This window comes from Phyllostomus hastatus, unplaced genomic scaffold (assembly GCF_019186645.2).
Source record: "Phyllostomus hastatus isolate PE091 unplaced genomic scaffold, TTU_PhHast_1.1 phas_scaffold_21, whole genome shotgun sequence".
NCBI lineage: Eukaryota > Metazoa > Chordata > Mammalia > Chiroptera > Phyllostomidae > Phyllostomus > Phyllostomus hastatus.
The window spans coordinates 8,328,382-8,350,482 of NW_025334017.1; the positions used below are offsets into that span (position 1 = coordinate 8,328,382).

A 22,101-nucleotide genomic window follows, 5' to 3' on the forward strand; every position below is an offset into this window, starting at 1 on the left:
TCTGAACAGGAAATGTTTTGCTCTGTAGTTAGCAAGTTTCATAAAGGCAAAAATTTCTAACCTTAGCTAATCAATCATGACAAACAGTTTTAATCTTACCTCATCAATGATGAGATAAAGAGTAGGAAATTGGAGGGTCTGTGCCTGGCTTTCCCAGCAAATGTGAGCAAAAGAGAAAGTTTGGTGTTGGTCTTTTCAAACAAACATAGTTTGTCTTAGAACAATCTTTGAGATTAGAGTAACTTCTGTGGAATTTTGATGAAGGCCCCTCAACAGAGTCCACAAAGTCAGCATTTCTTGTTGATGCTGTTCTTGGAGAAATAGCTGAACCACCTGCTGTACTCTGAAGGTGGTCTGGAATTTGAGAAGAGTTCTGGAGACGAGGCATTTAATCAGGGGGATACATTCCAGAACAAGCCACAGAAGGATTATTAGAGGCCATAATTTGGAATAAAACCTAGACTTGAGGCCATACAGCAACCAGTCCAGAGGAGTCCAGGAAATTCATATGGAAAACGTCCTTCCACAATGGGGTTAGGACTACAGCAGCAACAGGGTAAATTTTTTGTTAGCATCTTGGTGTTCTTCTCTGTATGTAGAGGTCAGAGAAATCTGGGGGAACAAGGATCCAGAAGCTGCTTCCAAACACAGCACATGTCCCCACTCTGGGCTCCGAGATAAGATTGTCAGTCAGTTGAGGAACACTTCGTGTTGAGTCTTTTCAAGTTCCTGGGGAAGAAAGTTCTTCTTGATTACATCGTTTACAGCAGCAGTTTTCAACTTTCACCTCGGGGTGTTACCATAAACAGTCAGCGAGGGGGCCAGGATCTAAAGGTACCCCCCAGACTCCACCCAGCTTCGTGAAATGTGTGGGCATATGTCCTGCATTGGGAAGTGGGCTGAGGGCTGCAGTATCTCCAGGTTTCCTGAACACTGGCCATGCAGCCCCTCTGCCCACTGACCCAGATTCCATAGAGCACTCGAGAGTCTCCCCCATTGGACAGGATGGTGATGGGGAAGTTCTTACACTAAATGAGCCAAAGGCTGGAAATGAATGGGCAAGGCCTATGCACAACCCAGGAGCTATCAAGTTGATTAGATAGGAAAAAAAGCCCTCTCCTTCTTATCCCTGTAAGAACCATAGACCTGAGCCAGAGGGTTGATGGTCTTTGAGAGGGGAATGCACCATTCTCCCACGTAGGCACCTGAATAAACCTCTTTCCTTTTGCACCAGTACCTGCCTCATGAGTTTGACTTGCACTGGCACAGGTGGCCAAACCCACTGTTTTGGTTTCAATGGCACACATAAACAATTCCTAAAGTTCTGTAGCACACCAAAAAATGCATTTTTTTGCTGATTTGACCAAAAACATAGATATAATTTTGATTCATTTATAACAAATGGTTATTGTTGTATTGGCTATTGTCATTTTTTACTTGACAAACTGAGGGAAAAGAGGTCAGGGCCCCCAACTAAATAGTCAGGTGTTGCATGTTTTAAAAATTTTTGCAGCACAGTGTTCGAAAATTGCTGGTTTACAGTAACGGTCATCTCCTGGGAGATGTGAGAATTTCAACTCATTCTTGAGTAGCCCATACTTCAGGTGCTAGAGGCAAAAAGGTGGCTTAGATGTGATCAGATGTAGCAATGAAGTCCTTAAAATCCCCCACCAAGCTCTCAGCTTTCCTTTAATGGCACTGTTAGAACCAGAATGCAGTAACATTTTGGTGTAGGTCTCCAGGAGTTCAGAGGACAGTTACTAGTGGATCATCAGGACAAATGATAGTCATTAAAGAGGTCAGAGAAGAATTTAAATTGTTTAAGAAGCTGGTTGGACGACATGTCCAGTAAGAACTGATGAGACGGTTAGGTAACCTGAGTCTGTCCAACGTGTGCTAGGAGTATGCTAGTAGGCTCAGCTTTGACAAGTGAAAAACATAGTTGTCATTTGAGGCAACTAAGAAGAGTGAATAATTCTTCACCAGAGAGTTATCCTTTCTACCATATAGAAGCTGAGAAAAGGGTATGGTGGTAAGGGAAGGTGTCCTGATTAAGACTTTTCTGTATGTAAAACTTTAGTGCCTGCAGATGGTAGGACCCTGTGGTAGAGTTATTTAATATAACTAACAATTCCATTTTCTCTAGGAAAATGATGAATAATTATACAAATTGTCATCAGTATATACAGAACCTGGAACCTACAAAAAATCCTGCGAAATTGCCAGAGAAATAAACATGATTTTTTCTAAAAGTGCTCCAGATTGAATTTGAATAATTATTTAATCAATATAAAATATAGGAAGAACTCCCTAACACTGTATGGGAAATAAAGTGAACTGTGCAGGTTTTAAGGATGGGAGGAAAAATTTAGAACAGTTGAGCGGAATGGAAAGGGTTAACAAAAGCAACAATTTTGTAACATTGTAATAACTCTATGGTGACAGATGGGTACTAGACTTACCTGATGTGATCGATCACTTTGTAAGTTATATAATGTCTAAGTACTATGGTGTATACCTGAAACTAATATATAATATTATATGTCAACTGTAATTGAAAAATAAATTTAAAAAATCATTTAGCCCCAGCCAGTGTGGCTCAGCTGGTTGGAGCACCATCCTGTAACCAAAGGGTTGTGGTTTGATTCCCAGTCAGGACAGAACCTGGGCTGTGGGTTTGATCCCCTGTCCGGGTGCATACGATCCCCCGGTACAGGCACATTTGGGAGGCAACCAACTGATGCTTCTCTCTTGCATCAGTGTTTCTCTCTCTCCCTTCCTCGCTGCCTGAAAGCAATGAAAAAATGTCCTCAGGTGAGGATTAATAATAATAATAATAATAATAATAATTTTTAAAATTTTAAAAGCAACAATTTGGAGAAAGATTTTAAGATTGAGTAATCACTTCCACAAAAGCCACCCAAAGGTTTTGGGAGGTCTAGAATGTAGGTGATGTGAGGAATAGGCGAGAAGGAAATGATAAGGGCAAAAAATAAATGACATTGAAAGCTAACCAAAAAATGAAATTCAGTTAGTTAAGATTCTTAAAACAGAGAAATGAAGTTTGAGACAAAACGAAGCCAATATGTTCACTGTAAAACAGTTCACATTTAGGATGAGTGAGAAAACAAACGGAGGTCAACTCCAAAGGCTTGTAAGGAGGTGGCTGAGGTCAGCCCAACTTCCTGTAACAAAATCCCGTTTAGCACAGGCCCCATGGCTGTTGCTCAGCCTTGCTATAAGACACATCCCTCATGCAGGTCTGCATGTTGTGAGTACGGAGCCTGTGCTTGATGCTGGCTGGGTACTGATTATACAAAGATGAAAAAGATCGTGTCTGCATTTGAGAGCACATTTCAGCAGGGAGAACAGGCTGGCGGGTAAATAGCACTCAATTCAGTGTCATAAAGGCTGACCTTCACAGAGAGGACCACATGAGTGGGAGTAAATAATTCTCAGATACTGTTTTACAGAAGTGACATAGTAATGAGACTTTGAAGATAAACAAATAAAGCAGCAAAGGGCCTGGAGCAGAGAAAACTGTAAGAGCAAAGGTTCAAAGTACAAAATTCACACACCTCTCATCTCTTGCCCCTCACCCCTCCCTGCTACTGATTCTGAGGTTTCTTGTGTGAAAGAGGCAATATTGTTCTAAGTGGTGAAGTGTTGGTGTGCCTAGAGTATGGGTGGGGTTAGGAGTTCTCGATGTGAGGATGGAAAAACAGGTCGGGCCTGGTTGTGAAAGGCCTCGGTAACTATTAGCAGTTTATTCTGCACACAGATCTGTTCTCTCCAAGTTCTGGGAATAAAATCTTGAGATAGATGATTATGCAGCAGTGAAAGAGGTATGAACAGGCAGGAACAATGAGAACAATGAGAAACTGGTAGTGTGTTGAAGAGGCTACAGCAGCAGGTTAGATGAGAGATAATTAGCCTTAGCAATGGGTCAGGATCAGGCATTTCCATGTAGGGCTGATAGAATCTGATGGCCATCACACCCCATGGTCTGTGGAATTGGGCATATTGGGAGCAAGATGGTGTTGGTGTTGTGGAGCGGATGGACTTCACAGCCTGGCCTGTCGGGTTCAGTCTGACCCTGGCTTTTACTAGCTCTGGGATTCTGAGCAAAGAATGAACATTTCTTGAGTTCAGTCCTCTTATGTAAAAATAGACATAATGCTACCTCCTTTATTTCCACAAAGATTGCATAACAATGTATTGAATTTAATATAGTGTCTGGCACAAAACAAGTAATCCATGTATTTGAGCATCCTTCAGCTCGCATTCAGGGCCTCCCGTATTTTGTTCCACGTGGATCTTTCTAGGCAAGAGGCCCAAACTCCTGTACCCACATCTTCTCTCCAAAAATATAGGACTCTATGCTACCATAGGTAGTTAGCTAATTGTTAATAAGAAAGAGAGCAAAGAGAATTAAACATTGATCTTAATAAACTGGTGAGCATAAGCCTGTTTGCTTAGCCAGGAAGCTGCAGCTTTACACACTCCAGGGGATTTCAACATTTCTCCACCAGGAGGATTAGCACTCCCTTCCCTTCTTTGGTACCAAGTATAAAGGCCTGTCAGTCTAACTAGGAGTGGACTCATCATAAGCCCACAAAAGCTTGGGATGTTAATTGGTTATTTTGACAAAGCTCCTGGTTATAACCCCAGGAGAACAAAGAAGCTTACTCTTTCTCTCTTCTTCTCTCTCTCTCGTGATCTGCACACCCCATTTGTTCATGTGTTCTCTCTCTCATCTGGGAACACACACAACCACGTGGGTCTAGCAGCCTGTGGGCCTGCAACAGACACGCAGGCTCCAAAGGACCAGGCTGTAATAAGAAACAGAAACTCTGGACACTGGCCTTTGTGTTTGCCTCCTGAGGACACAACTGGACTTCGTCCATGGCATGATGGATGGAGATGGGATACAGGAGTAGATTTCTACCTGAATAGACCTTGCCACACCACAATCTCCCATGTGTAGGTCTTTGGAAGGCTTTCATTGTGATCCTGTGGAAAAGCCTGATTTTCATTGGCTATGAGCTTACTATATCTCGGACATGACCTTTTATTTCTCACCCCTAAGTCTTTGTTCATGCTATTTCTTTTCTTGGACTACCCTTCCTCTCCTTGGTGCTCATGACTCTCTGGGAAAATCAGTTCTCTTTAAAGGCCCTGCTTTAAAGTGTACTTCCTTTAAAGATACTCCCTCCTTTTTCTCAGGTGGAAATGATCTTTCCTTCTGTTACCCACCCAAAACACTTTATTGGAACCGTCCTAATGAACTTTATACTATACTGCATATTGCCTGTCCACTTTGCATATTGTGAACGGAGATTACCAAGGTGGAATCATTTATGTCCAAGGAACTACCATGGAGCTTGGACACCATGAAGAAGTTTGACTTGCATTCCAAATAGCATGTTTTTCCATGAACTTTTTGCACTTTTCAGCTGTGCCCAAACTTTATCTCCTCCTCAATATGATAACCAGATCATCTGTGTTTCTTACTTTGAAAGTTGTAACACATTTTGCCAACCAGCATCCTTCATTTGTGTATGGGGCTAAGCCAGCCCCTATTAACTCAGCCAGAATCCTTTCTTTACATAAAGAGGACAGCAGTGCAGCCCAAGCCTTTAGAAGCCCCGCATTTCTTTGTTTTCCCTGGACCACAATTTAGGTTGCCACCTCAATCTGTACCCTGGATTGCAATCCCTCCTTTGCTTAAATAAATGCTTTTTATTCTTCATTACAGCCCAAATATATGTAACACTGAAGTATTTTTTTCTCTCTTCAAAGTAGCATCTGGTTAATTTTGCTAGTCACTATAGTACTTAATTCAATGTACAGTGACATCAAAAGTAGATATTTAAAATCAGACTGATGTAATTGACTTGGACAGAAAAGAGCAGTTAATGGAGTGCTCGGAGTGGGGCTTGCAGAGGCTGCTCTGCGTCCTTGCTAACCAGAGAAGTAGTGGGGATGTATTGCTCTCAGCCCTGGTTGTATTCAGTCATTTCTAGTTCCGTCCTTGTAACTCATGGTTCCTCCACAGCATTAAATAGAGCAAAATTCAACATATACGGATCAATAAGGAGTGTTTCAGACAATACCATCTTACCAGTTTCCTAAGTTTTTGGTATTTTTGTGTATTTGACCTGTTTTGTGCCTTAATTTAAGTGAGTGACAAAGATATTTGCTCTAGGACTTCAGTGTAAGAAAAATATATAGTTTTTCATAATCTAGGCTAAGGGCAAATTGTTTCAAAATTAAATTATCTGATTAAGTGGCACGTTCTGGCTTTTTTCACTAGAAGCTTTAACTTAGTAAGTAAACACAGCTTAGTTTTATAAAATTAGTTTGTGGTCCCTTTAAGCACAGCAAAAGACATTGGAGGAAGGTAGTGTTGAACGAAATAGTTGGGGAAACCAGCCTGCAATGAAAAGTTATAAAGAAAAAACTGGACTTTGTGTAGTGGACAACTAGATGTGGTAGGTTTTTCTTAAACTCTTTTGTCAGGAAAAACAGTTTTGGAAAAGAGAATGCCTAATATTTATATTTTTAAATAAAAAAGAAGCAGCTATAGTTTATGTGAAAAATCTTTATTTTCTTTTGAACAGTATTAAAACATAAATTATTATGCAGTTCAGTAACACAATGAGCACGTGGTAGAGACAATCTTCAAAGGGCACTTCTGGTGCCACCTCACAAAACTGCCTGCTCATTTCACACTGTTCTTCTAATGTTCTTCGGTGAATTGCTGCATTTTGTAAAAATTTCAAGGTCCCAGAATAAAACGCCCTTCTCCTGATTGACTTATTTCTATTTACTGCTAATAACATCACTACTGAATCACATTTAAAAGACATTCTTAAATGTTGTCCATTATTCACGTGCTAACATAATCATTCTTTTACAGAGCCATGCGGCAGTGTGTTAAGTAACCCAGCATAAATGAAAAGATACTTTGCTATGTGAATCTCCTTCTAGGAATAAAAGCTGGGTAAACCAGAGCTTTTTGTTGTTATTGTTTACTCTTTTAAAATGGTTTTATTGTAAAAAAGAAAAACTTTTTCTTTAGAAAACAGGCACCATCTAATTTTTCATAAAAATTGTAATGTAAAATCAGATTTCCCAATGCTAAATCAAAATAAAACACATTCTTTAAAGAACATTCACAATTGCTCTCAATTTTATCATAGATATATGTGCAGAAAATAAATATCAGCTCACCTAATTAGAATAATTTTCTTATAAAGAAAAACATCCTTCACATACTCTTTCACAAAGATACTATTGTATGATTTATGTAGAAACCCAACTAAGTTGAGCAAATGTCTAACAAATTTTTCAGTATTTTCTTTAATTTTTGAAGTTAAAATAAAATTGAAAATTATAAAACACTATAAGAACTGTCACAAATTGAAAGCCATACCTTCATATTTCTCAATAAATGAAATATTCTGTTATAAGCTACAGTACAAACATCATATTTCTACTACTGATTTTTTTAAGTAAATGTGAATTATAGGATTTGGCTTGAATATTCTGCGATGATAATAAAATTCAAATCATTTCATGCATAATCCTCAAAATTCCAGATGTATGTGACAGTGATTTAAAAAATGGAGACATATGATTTTCCTTTTGTTGTCATGTTATTGTTCCACTAAAAAGAGAGTCCATACATACAACCATTGTTCTGTCTCTAAATATCTATGCAATCATGATAAGAATCACCAAAAACAGAAGTCAAAATTACATTCTTGATTTGTATAAAAATGCAGACAGACACAGTATTAAGAAGTCATTAACTCTGCCTGAAATATTTTCAAAATTGTATCAGCAGTTATTTCACAGAGGCCCACAGATGCTACACACAATAATTTATGATATATAGACTCTGCCATCAAGAGTTTCTATTGTGCAAATATGCTAAAATAGAATTTCCCTGAGATGAACTGTCTTGCTGGCTCACAGAAAAGTAAATACAGTAAAACCATATTCAGATTTTAATCTGAATTATAATCTAATCTGACACCCACCCAAAATGAGTATTAAGAGATTTTTATCATCAGTTGAGTTGTACTAATAATTCTTTTTAATGGACTATTTATACATTTGTTCCTGAACAAATGTACTCAGACAAACTATTTGAAACAAAAGTTTCTGGAAACATACAAAGGTACAAATGAATAGCTACTTTACAGATAACTTTCAAGTGTAAAAATCAGTATATCTCTTCTATGCTTTTAAGTATATTAACATTTAATTACTTCAAAGGTAAATGCATTTAAAAAGTAGTTTCCTAAATACATATGTTGCTCATATCACAAAAGATCAGCCAGACAAGCATTAATGAGATAAAAAAGACTTTTCTTCTTTCATTCATGTTACCAGGTATGATCTTATTTATGTATTTTTAATTAGGAAGGTACTCAAGGCACTCACATTAAATAACTTCTCATTAAGTGGTCTGAGAAATACTGCTGAGATAATTTTCAGACTTCATTACAAAATGTGTCCACTCTTGACAAATGTCTTCCATGGAGAATCCTTCACCACCATATTCCAGAGGAAGAATGTCTGGGAAATGCTGAAGTAAGCTTTGTTTGTAATTGGCCCCATGCATATGAATCTGAAATAGCCAAAATGTTTTAGGAGGTTTGTCTTCTGCCTTTTTGATACATTAGATGAATTTTCAATGGAAAATCAACACCATAAAATGAGGTACTCTAAAAACTTGCAAGATAGGAGAGCATGTATAGATATTACATCCTTTATTCCTCTGCTTATGAATCAAAGAATTTTACTTGTTTGGATTGTGCTGTTTATGAATCTGATCATCTTACTGTTTTTTTATATCTGTATTCTTACAACTATATAAGATTTATAAAAAAGTTATTATCCTCTTTCACAAGTAGATTTTTAAAAGTCTAAATAAAAGTATTTTATACATTCTGTTCCCTGATGTAAAAGTGATTATTAGCAAAATATCAGATATCCTGGGACTTTTCTGTAGATCATAAAAGTGTCCTACTGGTATTATTTCAGATGCAATAGAAGCATATATTACACACAAAATTAGGTATACAGGAAATAATTTATCTGGTACATTTGATGGATATTCTTTGCTAGTATAAAATTAGGAGACAATTATGTTGCTTAAAAACCTTAAACTTTCAAATATTTCCAACTATAAATATCAATCATATAATGCTCAAAGTTAAAGATTTAGAACCTTAAATCAAAAGCATATCTTGTTAAAATATAAATATAAAAAAACAACCTTTCTTCATCCACCAGGGCAAAATGTTCATCAAAACATTCAACAATCATTTAATAAATGCCTATTATGTGCCAAGACAGCAATTTCCAACCATTTTCATCTCATGGCACATATAAACTAATTACTTAAATTCTGCAGCATACCAAAAATTGTATTTTTTGCCAATCTGATACAAAATAGATATAATTTTGACTGATTTATGGAAAATAATAATAGTAATTATCTACCCTTTTTGCTCCAAAGTGACTTTTTAAAAAATCAGGCACCTATACTTGTATATAAGGATTTCTGATACCAATAATTAACCAATCGGATGTAACTTTATTATGTGATGTGACCAATAAGATGTGATTCTATTATATGACCATAATATTATGATCATATAAATATATAGGTCATGTAGGACAGAACATTCACATCAGCCAGCTATTGTTGTGTTGGCTGTTGTCATTATTTTATTTGATGATTCGAGGGAAAAGAGGTCAGTGCCCCTGACTAAATAGTCAGGTGTTGCATGTTTTAAAACTTCTTGCAGCACACATGTTGAAAATCACTGTGCTAGGACATGAGGACTGAAAAATGAATGAAACAAGCTTCCTGCACTCAGGAAACTCACAGTCCTCAATCCTGGTTTTTTTCTGAAATGTTTAGAATATTATGAGCTAATAGAGAAGAAAGTCTACTATCTCTTCAGGAGGGGGAAATAAAAACATTCACAGAGTATTGCCAAAGTATTGAAAAGGAGAAAAGTACCTGGATTGGGATCCTCCCCACCCCTGCATTCTGGCAAGTCTGTTTCATATCAATTGACTTAATAAAATGCTTTACTTCTCCATTTTTATTTTTCTTTCTTTTTTGCTCATCTTCTCCTATTTATTAGGTTCAGTTTATTATTGCTTTTGTTTTTCTTTGTTGAGAGTATAGCCCAAAATAGAAATACCTAGTTTTAGATCTTTCAGAGTTAAAAAGAGGGTAGCCAGCTTTTATCATGCTACATTGAAGAGAAAAAAATTTAAAAAGAATCAACTTTTATAAAAAATACCAGAATGAAAATGGGACATCTTCAGAAATGTGGTTCTCCTTGAAGACAGTTGCAAATACCCACTGGATAACCTCAAAAAAATCTCTGGGGTCATAGTTTTCTAAACAGATGTAAGATATTACATTGTAATATAAACATCTATATTTTTTAAAATTCCAAATACAGTATTATAACTTATATGATCACCATTTGTATTTAAATAATGTTTGACATTTAAATTGTTGAAGCTTTTAAAAACTGTTTTTCTTTCAGGCATTAGATGTTGCCAATGTTTGTCTCAATAAATGCTTTAAAAATTCTCTTTTAAAGATTAATGAACACTCTAAGAGATATTATATTTTCACCTGAGATTAGGCTCAACAGGGTAGATTAAAAAAAAAAATCAAGTCTCTTTTCTTCAACCAGCATGACATTAAGTCACGTACCTCAGGTACTGTGGTTTTCGGTTAAAATGTATTATTTAAAATGCTTGTTTTTTATTTGCACAGATAGTACATTCACAGGGCTAGAAGTCAAAACAAGATGAAAGATACACAGTGAGGTGTCCAGCTCTCACCCTTATCCTCATCTGCCCTATCCACACCTCTGTTCTGTATAGATAAACACTTAGGTTGCTTTCTTGTTGAGCCTTTTAATGAACTTTTAATGCAAATATAACTACAGATTCTGATTTTTCCTCTTTTTATACAAAAGGTAGGATACCATAAGCTCCTCTGCATTTTGCTTATTTTACTTTACAATAAATCCTGCAAATCTTGTATTGCACTGTGTCATCTCACAGTTCATCTAACCAGTCCCCGAATGATAAACACATAGTGATTTCCAATCTTTTGCTGCAATAAATCCACATATATATGCAATTTTGTTCATGTGTGAATAGAATACATTCCCAGAAGCACAAAGGCTGTAATTTTGATAACTATTACTACACTGCCCTCTATAGGGAATACATCATACTGCACTCTGACCAGCTATATGCGAGGAGGCCAAGTTACCCCTTAGAATCACTAACTTGATTTTTCAAAATCAAAAAGAAATTTTAATTTATGAGAGTAGTTGACTTGTTAGATAAATACAAAATATTATTCCAATGGTGGTGTGATTGTTAATAAAGTAGTTCTTGAATGAGAAAGGATTGGAACATTTGGTAGAGAGGAATAGTTACTTGAATATGCTTCACTCACCCGTTCCTTAATTTTGTCAGTCAGGAATGGTTTAATCATGGAAAAGACAGCATGAAAAATTATCGGTGCATTTATCAAGTGGATGCCACGAACTTTTAATGGAAAGGAATCCTTTGGAAAATAAAGAAAAATCTTATTAATAAGAAAGCATGAATAGATATATATTTCTATTGACAAGTCCCTTCTTTGAACATTTTCTAAACTTACAACAGCACCTACGTGTGTTTCATCTTCCAAATTATTTTTTTCCATCAACACAACATAGCCTGCTTTATAGTTCACTGTCACTAGATTAAGAAAAGTTCCCTAAAAAGTGTTTATTTTGTAGTTTAGGGGAAGTATTTTAAGAAATACCTTCATCTTTCATTAAAAAGACACAAAAATTTCTTTTCAATCACATATAAATGTTCAACTTAAATCAATGAGTTATTTGGATGTTAATAAGGAAACTTCTCCCTCAAATTTTTATGTTGAAAAAAATTAAAGTTTCATAAAAGTTAAAGGATAGTACAACAAACACACACTTTTAAACTTCTGATACTGGTATAAGTCTTCAATATAAAAGTAATACAGGCTTATTCAGAGGGTTTAAAAAGTTGAGAGTTGAAAGACAAAAACCTCATCAATAGTTTCCCTACCCACAGATCTGCAGTTCATATAAAGACATTTCCTGCCAAGGTTCTTTCACACAAAATTCTTTTCTTTTCCCTCTATGAAAAGCCTTTAGAGCTGTGATATCTATTGGACAACTTTCTTTCCAGGTTCTTCCTATGCATAATTTTATTTTAAACATAATTGCTAACATGCTCTCTAAATAATTTGTATCCTGTTTTGCCCCACTGATATAATACAATTTGTATAAACATCATGAGTTTTAATGTGTTGCAATAATCCATCAGATGGATGTACCATAATTTAAGTGACCATTTTCCTATTTCTGAACAGATAAGCTATTTCTAATTTTAATCTATAAGAATTGATGCTCTAGCACCTATCTTTATGTGAAGGAGGTAATGATGGCTGTAAGCACAGCTTTTATTTCAGATGTTCTGGACTGGAATCTTTGCTTCCCTACTGACAAAACAAATGTGCTCAGGCATTGCTATCACCTCTCTGCCATAGTTAATTAATTTGTAGAATGGGAAAATAATAGTCACATAACATATGACTGTGTAGCCATTGAATGATAATTCATTTGAAGGTTTAGCCAAGTACCTGGTACACAGGTATTACTATTATATGCAAGGTCTTTACTGTATTTAACATGATTCCTTGCCTCTGTTCACCAAAACAGGATTACTAGGTCAGAAACCATGGCCATTTAAAATAGCTTTTGATTTCTAAAAAAAATAAAAAAATTAAAAAAATAAAAAATGTGTCAATTTATACCTTCCAAACTTATGACATTTTGTTGTACCATTGCTATGAATATTATCTTTTATTCAATTTTTAAAATTTAGAAAGAGAATTTTAACAACAGAAACAAAGAGAAAGTCATCACATGTATTATTGTTTGAATGTTTAAATTCTGTGATTACTAATCTCGAACATATTTTTACAATTTGTTGCAACATTCTTTCTCTTATGAATTAAAAACATTTTACTTTCTCTTAGCATTATTGAATTCTATGTGTCATTGCTAAAATTTTATTTGATTTTCTAATAAATGTACTAACTCTTCTCTTTATGTAATACATAACTAAATTAAAATCTATTGGAAGTATAATCCCAACAAGTTCAACTATACACTTACTGTAAGAACAGCAGCAATCTTCTTGGCTACAGTTGGGGTAATTTGAAAAGCATGAGAAAAATGCCAGCCATCCAGATCAAAGACAACCTTGATTCCATTCCGTTGGGTTTCTACCTCCTGAACAATAAGCTCGGATGTGATTAGACTTAAACGGAATACATCATAAGCTGTAAAAACTTTGGGGTCCCAGTATGCTAAAAAAATAAAATAAAAAAGGTCATGTCTCAGCATTGCGTAAAAATCAGAAAGCAAAAGGAAATTAGTTCTCTTTGAACTTAATAAAAATAAAGACATGTACAAAGATCATGAATTAAATAGCACATCTAACTGGTGGCCCCAAAACATGTGCCTGCTTCTCTCTAGCAAAGAACAGATTTTTAAGAGCATGTGCCTTAAAAAAAAAAAGAATAAATGCAGGCTGGATTTGATTGCCAGATGAAACTGCAGCCCAAATCATGCAGGAGATGGTAGTGGCTAAAGATGGGAATGCCTCTTGCTGTGCTCCAAACTCAAAGATACTGCAAATGGGAAAAGCATGGCCTGTATCATGAAGAGCTACTAGGGCCTTATAGTAACCAGAGAGGTTGCAAAAGGAAATCCCTGAGAAGTAGGACAGGCTGGCTGATGTCTCTGACACCACTTACTGTCAAGCAGCATGTAGCAGAGTTATGCCCTGGCAGGCTAGCACAGTAAGTGTGGGCTTTAGAAAGCGGAGTCAGAGAAGCACGCACGTAGCTGCCCATACCCAGGAAAAACAGGGAATGCCTGAGCTAAGAAGAGGAATTACTGACATTCTTCTCCTCTCCCCTCCCCTACCATTCCTGGGACAGGCGGAGGCATGCAGAAAGGACAGTGATGGACAGGCAAGCAGGTAATCTTAAAAACAAACGAACATGCATCCACTAAGAATTGTGATATTTTTTGAAACACAGACACACAAAAAAGAGAAAAAGCAAACTGAGAGACATGCAGCTAGATCCAGAAGTTTGAAAATCCAACTAACTAGCGTTCTGGGAAGCAATATTACAGAGAACGTGACACAGAGGAGAGAGGAAGAATAACAGTAGGGAAAATTTTTCCAAAGCCGAAAAAATATGAGTCTTCACACTGAAGGGTCCATGGAGTGCCTAACAGGGTGAAAGAAAAAGAGAAAAAAATTCATGACTAAGTAATAGTAAAACTTCAAAATACCAAAATGTCTGTCTTGGACAACTGGGTAGAATGGTGGCAACACTTATTGAGATAGGAAACAATGGAAAAAATATTTTGGTTGGAAAGATGATACGTCATGTTGGACATGTTAAAATGTTGGCTGTGCAATGTCCAATTGGATGCAGCTGGACTGGGAGCTAGTTGTGTGAATCCTTGTGAACAAAGGTAATGGGGTAGTTAAATATCGGGGCATTGTTTGTGTTTATATGAGAGCTTATGACAGGTATTATCTTTGATCTATGTTTATCTTTGCTGCAGTCAAGAGATAAAGTAGCCTGAGAGAAGGAGGCTGAGTCCAGTGTCCTAAAAAACTTCAGAGTTTAAAGGGTGAGTAGAATAGAGGATGCCAGCAAATGAGTGTAAGAAGAGCCAGTTAAATCAGAGAACACCACCAGGAGAATGTGGCATCAAAGAAAAAGAAAGCATTGAACCAACCTAAATTATATAAAGTGTGGGCTTGCTAAGGAATGATCTAGAAAGTATGGTTATTGGTGCATATGTAGTATTCTTCTAAAACATATAATATTTGTGATTGCAATAATTTTAAGAATATAAATTAAAATTTTTACAACACATTTTTAAATTTGAATAAAATCTAAATGATAATTATCTCTTAAACAAAAATAAATCTACTCCAAACTGAAACCAAAACTTAGTTTTGTGATGTTTTAATACTACTATGGGTAGTTTGGGAATGCTTTCTTTTAATTTTCATAATTATGAATTTTTTCTCATAAAAGCCTTTCCTCTCCTTAGGATTATAATCAACAAAATTTTACCATATTTATTCTAATACTCATGCAATTATTTTGTATTCCCAAAACAAAAGATTCAGGTAAAATAGTCTTAAAATATCCATTGTCCATTTAAATCAGAGTAAGAAATTTCACATTTGCGTGTTATTACATATCTATTCTACAATTCTATAGAAGTGCTAGACTATTTTAAATTTGAGACATTGTTGAATTTTTTTTCAGGAATTATAATAATGTTATTCTTTGATGCCTGGGTATAAACATGCCTTCTTTTTTCAGTAAGTTATCTCTCCTCATTTTCTCCCTCTTTTTTAAATTACTAGATTAAAGTTTTAATCTAGTAATTGAAACATGAAACTTCCCTTGAAGTAAAATCTGTTTGCTAAAAAAGAGAGAGTGAGAAAGAGGAACTGGTTTGCTGTGTTTATGTGTTGAGAGGTCAAGTAAAACAGGATGCCCCTCAATGTCCATTAGATTTGGTGAAAAGAAGGTCAATGACAACTTGTTGAGGTCATTTCAGCAGAGAGGTGGGGGTGAGACCAGTGAGACCAGGGTCGGTTGAGAGGAACTGTAAGAAAATGTGGATAGTGAACATCACTAACTTACGAATTTGGTGAGAATGATAGGACTGGGGAGGTGGCTGGGGCTGGAGGGTCTTGGGAATAACTAGGACTTTTGTTTCGTTTTGAATGGCTAACCCTGAACAGATGTAAATGTCAATGGGTAGGGTCTAGTAGCAAGGAAAAACTTAATGATGTAGAAAGAACAGATATAATCAGAAATATTCCTACAAAGGCACAATGAAATTGCCCCTTGTTTTAAAATCCTCGGATTCCTGTAATTTGAATTTGAGTAATCAATCCAACTCATCTATACTATACTACTTCAGACACTGGCTGACAACGACAAGGGTGAAAAATACAAATGGAATAACTGAAAGTCTGCAGTTCAGAAAATAGTTATATTCCTAAATTTCTCAGCCAACCAGCATGGTAAGACATGTGCTGTCTAATATGGTAGCCATTAATTGCATGTGGCTATTTAAATTTAAATCAGTTAACATTAACAGAAATAAAAAATTCAGTTTCTATGTTGCAATGGCCACATTTCAAGTACTCAAAAGCCTGTGTGGCTAGTGGCTACTGTAGAACAATTTCATCATCATAGTCACATTGGATAGCTCTGGTCTGGACTTGAATCTTTTTTAATGCAAAAGAAAAACATGCCTTAAAATTTTAATTCCTTCTCTAACACGTATCTAACATTTATTGAGTCATTATTGTATACTAGGTGATGCTTTAATTATGTTTTATATATATCACAGTAATCCTATATCTCATAGGATTAATATCCACAGTAATCCTATGAGATAGGTTCTTACTATGAAATAGATTCTAAACCTATGAGATAGGTTCTTCCTAAGCTACTTGATGGGTGAGAAAATGGTGTTAGAGCTACATGGTTCTCCATGTAGTTAAGATTCCAAACAAGCAATGCATTCCTAAGAACTTGTATTCAGAAGAATTAAGCCATAGTCAAAACTTAATATTCAATGTTAAATTTTACTTTTGCTGCTTCAGTATAGTAGTGAGTCTCAAAAGGCTTAGAATTACAGCTGACTCTTGAAAAACAGGGGTAGGGATGTTGACCCTCAGGCAGTCAAAAATTCGAGTATAACTTTTCACTCCCCCAAAACTTAACTGCTAATAGGCTACTATTGACGGAAAGCCTTACTAATAGCATAAACAGCCCATTAACACATATTTTGTATGGTATAAGCATTATATACTGTTTTATTACAAAGTAAGCTAGAGGAAAGAAAACGTTCCTAAGAAAATCATGAGGAAAAGAAAACACATTTACAGTACTGCACATATTTATTGAAAAAAAATCTGTGTATAAGTGGCTCCACGTAGTTCGAACCCATGTTGTTCGAGGGTCAGCTGTGTATCCTCTGGCTTGTATGCTAAGAATGGCCAAACTTTAGTCTCAGGGTGCCCTGTCAAACCGGGGAGAGGCTCTAGGCACTTTTTCACTGCTTGTACTGGTACCTAGCACAGTGGCTAGGCTAGTGTGCTGTCAAAAAGCTCTACCATAGATTTCCTTTTTCAGTTCCTTCCATTAATGCAATTAAGTTTAGAAAATTTATAAATCTTTATTGTATCCTTTCATTTTACTCATAAAACTCTTCTGTGTTTCTTCTTTTTACCCTAGAATAACATGTAATTCTACATGACACGTTATTTTGCATAACACACAGGAGATTTGCTGCATATCCTTTCTTACCACCAGTACACCTGCATGTTTTTCCTGTTTTTAAAATCTTTTGGAGTTAAACAGTATTCTTAGAAATGAACACACTATAAGAGACCCTCACTAAACAATAAAAGACTTGATTCAGTGTTAAGGCATTTATGATCAAAGTAGCACATTTGTTTTTTCATTATTAAGGTGTCATTTTTATGACTCAATTTCCCCAGTTACTTTATGGACAAGCTAGGAAGACTTCAGCCAGGCAGTGCAGAGCTGGAATATGCGCAGAAAGAATCATCTGTAGATTTCAGGGTTACATTCCTGGAATCCCTGTGCAGGGTTGCCAATAAAATATAAGGTGCCCAGTTAAAGCTGAATGTCCAGGAAAAAGAATATGTATGTATGTATGTATGTATGTGTATATATATATAGTATAAGTATATATATACTTATATATATACTTGTATATACATGTATATTTTTAGTATAAGTATATATATATTTAGTATAAGTATATACACTAAATACATATATTTAGTATTATTTGGTATATATATTTTAGTATATTTAATAAACAGAATATGTAAATATATATATATTTTAGTATAAGCATGCCTCATGCATACCAAAACTTATTTGTTGTTCATCTGAAATTCAAATGTAAATGCACACTTTATATTTTCATAAAATAAAGGTTTATTTGCTACATAAAACATAGGTACTATGCTAAATCTGGCAACTCTGCCCCAAGGAATTCAAAGAACTTCATTCAACATCCCGTACCACCACTGGAGCAACAAGACAGCAATGTCTATTATTGTCTCTAAACAGATGTCTGGTTTATAGACAATGACTTCATGACTAACTCAGCTGCATTTGACACACAGAAGCTGGAGCAAAACACCAGAGTCATTCTACTCGGTTTTCTGATACTTTTTGAAGAATTAAATGCAGTGTTTTCTTGCAAGAAGGCAAACAGCTGAATAGCAGGCACCTATCTTATCTATAAGCAGGCAGGAAAAGAAAATCTATACATAACTTAAAGTCTCCTAAAATATTTAAAGATGTACAAGTTTCTGGAAGATTATAATTCATAAGATTCTGATCACAAAATGTTGGGCCACGGGAACATGCCACAGGTGGTACGTGTCTTTCTCCCTTGAATGCCATTTTTCATCCCACGCAGGTCTAAGGAAGGGGCAGGAATTGGAGATAGACAACCTACAAGAAATACTAGGGAGACCTGATAATGAAAAGCGGAAACAATAAAAAGCAGGAGGGGCATGTGGAATACAGTGTCTCCACAACTTTCTGGGTTTCTGCTTTCCCACTGCACCCTTCTCCATCTAGGGGAACGAGCACCGTGCTCCGCAGCTTGGGCGCTATCCAACTAGTCATTCACTCACTCATTCCAAAATACTTAATAAACACCTACCATGTGCCCTAGTTCAGTGCTTGGTATATACATCAGAGAATGGAATAGACAGCTTCTATGCGTTGCTGTAGTTCAGAACTTTTATTTCCATTTCCCATTACATGTTTTTAAAACATTTTCTTTTGATCTTTTTCATCTTTCCCCTACTATTTCTCTTCTGTTTTCTTTTTCTCCTGTTTTATACAGTTGATGGTATGGGAAAATGAAGTTGGATTTTCATTGGTTTTGTTAATTTTCTCACAACTGCCAGTTTTATTATTCTTAGGGGATGTTAAAATATGAATTAAACCTAAGTTAAAACCTGAAAAACCTAAATATGCTTACCTACAGACTCACCGAAGCCCTCTGTGTGGCATCAAGGGAAATCAAGAGGAAGCACCATGTCTGACTTACCGATTCTGTAAATGAGAACTCTGCTGCCGGTGGGATCCCTGGCTCTCAGGGCTCCAAGGTAGCCTGCCCTCAGGAGGCCAAGAACACTACCAGGGTGTAGATCTGCACTTATTTCTGGACATTCTTCTCTCCACTTAGAATAGTTTTTCAGTAACTGAAAAACAAAATGAAAAGTGTCAGCAGACAGCATACTTGGTAAGCATCTTGTAAAAATGGCAGGAAAGCCTTGGCACTGCACATGGCCCCTGCCACCCATCATGTTGAGATTTTAATCTGCGGTTTCCTTTTAGCATAAAAAATAAAAAGTTTCTTTCATCAAGAATCTCAAGTGATAGGAGTTTATCCAAAATTCAAAGTTGAGTAATTCTTATTTGTGTCCTGTGATGGATGGCCTCCAAAGATAACTGCCTACAACCCCTCTGCCCTGATGCACACGTGTCATCAAAGGGTGGAATCCATTTCATTCCTTCCCCTTGGATCTAGGCTGGCCTCACATTTTGCTTGACTAACAGAGTTTGGCCTGATGTGACACCATGCTGGATTTTTGAGAAGCCTGGGACTTTCTGTTTTTACTATCTAGGATTCAGACGCCATGTAAAGTTATACAATGCAAAGTCTATGCAGAGAGGCCCTGGAGAGTGAGGGGCTGTCTTACTTAGATGCCCTGTGGAGCAGAGATGAACATCCCTACTCAGCCTTGCCCAAACTGGAGAATCACAGACAGGGCTGTGGTCTGTGCCACCAGGTTCTGGTGTGATTTGTTACCTGGCAACGGGCAACTGAAACATCCACCTTTATTTAGTTTTTCTGAAAATAGAAATCAATCAAATGAATTAACTCCACAAATACATTTGGAGTATCTACAATGTTCCACACACTCTGTTTGGCACTTGAGTCAAACAGAGCAACCGCAGTGAACTCCTGATCTCACTGGAAGTGACCTACGGGTGACAACTGGATTGTACAGGCCATGCTGTGCAGTGAAAAGCTCTGTTTCCAGGCTGCCTCTTCAGTAGAACCTTGGGACCGCCACTCACTACCTATGTGATCTTCAGTAACTATTTAACTCTGTTGAGTCTTGTTTTCTAGAGTTACCGTATTTTTCCAGACTATAAAACACACTCCCCCCCCCCACAAATTTGGCAGGAATAATGGTTGTTAATGCTGCTGTTGAGTTCTGTTTACATTTACATTTACATTGGTGAAATATTATGTTATTTATGTTATTAAATATTTTACAACATTTTTTTTGCTTCAAAATTTTTTTTCATTTTTTCTTCCTCTAAAACCTAGGTGCATCTGATGGCCAGAAAAATACGGTACATGTAAAGCCTACATGGGCAGAATGCGTGGTGGTTAGTACTGTTATAATAGGGAAAGTTGTTCGGGTTAACTGGCTCAGCCAAGTATTTAGTGCAGGTTTACATTAAAGACAGCTAGAATTTCTTGGTTTTTATTTTCTTTCCCACAAAAAAACTTAATCAAAGATACAAAGGAACATCTCTATACAACTGCTATACTTGCAACTAATAGAAAAAAACAAAAATTAATTTTGTTAATAATAGTATACATTCAGAGAGACTATGAAACTCTATGGCTGGATATTAGGTCTCAACAAAATATTGTTTGAAGGAATCCTGTTTTCTCTTTTTTTCCCTAAAAGAATCACCAATAATGATTACTTCACATTTACAAATAATACAAACATTGCCAGTATATTGTGAAGAATACTAAAATGAAATTACACATTTCAGACTTATTATATTTTAATTTTCTTCTTTATGATTTTCAGCATTCTCAACTTTTCTAAAATGTCAATATACAGGGTCCAGCACAAATAATGCCCCTTTTTTATTACAAAATCTTTTACTATAAAATCATAAGCATGTAATTATGTATCATAACAATATCACATGCAAGCACACCATATAACATTTTAGGTGAAATGTTCAAATTAAAATTATAAATTACACCCATATTATTACCCTACCAACCACACTCAAGTAGGCATTACTTCAGCTGGACCCTGTATTTGAATTTAAAAAGATCTATGAGAAATGTAGAACTAAGTGTTGCAGGTTCGATTCCCAGTCCTGGCACATGCCTGGGTTGCAGGCCATGACCCCAGCAACCACACATTGATGTTTCTCTCTCCCGCCCTCCCTTCCCTCTCTAAAAATAAATAAATAAAATCTTAAAAAAAAAAGAAATGTAGAACTAAAGTTCAGATGTAAGGAAAGGACAAATTTTTATATTGAGAGTTTTTGAGAGTCACCAGAATAAACATTATAACTATAATAACAAAGTAGTAAATGACCAGGAGGAGAAATTATGAATATAAATTTTATTTTTAAGTATATTTTATTGATTATGCTATTACAGTTGTCCCATTTTTTTCTTCCCTTTATCCCCCTCTGCCCTGCACTCCCCCTCCCACCTGCATTCCCTCACCTTAGTTCACGTCCATGGGTCGCACACATAAGGTTTTTGCTTCTTTATTTCCTACACTATTAACTACCCGCTGTCTATTTTGTGCCTACATATTATGCTTCTTATTCCCTGTACCCTTTCCCGCATTCCCCACTCCCCTCCCTGCTGATAACCCTCCATGTGATCTCCATTCTGTGATTCTGTTTCTGTTCTAGTTGTTTGCTTAATTAATATTTTTGTATTTTGTTTTTTAGGTTCAGTTGTTGCTAGTTATGAGTTTGTTGTCATTTTACTCTTCATAGTTTTGATCTTATTCTATTTCTTAGATAAGTCCTTTTAACATTTCATATAA

General features: G+C 36.0%; 1 protein-coding gene across 2 annotated transcripts in view; it reads right to left on the reverse strand.

The window, feature by feature from the left end:
- Positions 1–471: 471 nt before the first annotated feature.
- Positions 472–22,101, reverse strand: part of TTPA (alpha tocopherol transfer protein) — a 29,272-nt gene continuing 7,642 nt past the window's right edge. The window contains exons 2-6 of one of the 2 annotated variants that reach the window (XM_045861526.1): positions 19,320–19,473; positions 13,272–13,465; positions 11,519–11,629; positions 8,455–8,641; positions 472–729 (exon numbers count right to left, since the gene is read on the reverse strand). In XM_045861526.1, coding sequence (XP_045717482.1) covers positions 8,471–8,641; positions 11,519–11,629; positions 13,272–13,465; positions 19,320–19,473 — 630 coding nt within the window. In that variant the 3' untranslated portion in view covers positions 472–729; positions 8,455–8,470. Of the gene's footprint in view, positions 730–6,589; positions 8,642–11,518; positions 11,630–13,271; positions 13,466–19,319; positions 19,474–22,101 lie in introns of those variants that run through there. The other variant, XM_045861525.1, reaches the window with a different exon arrangement.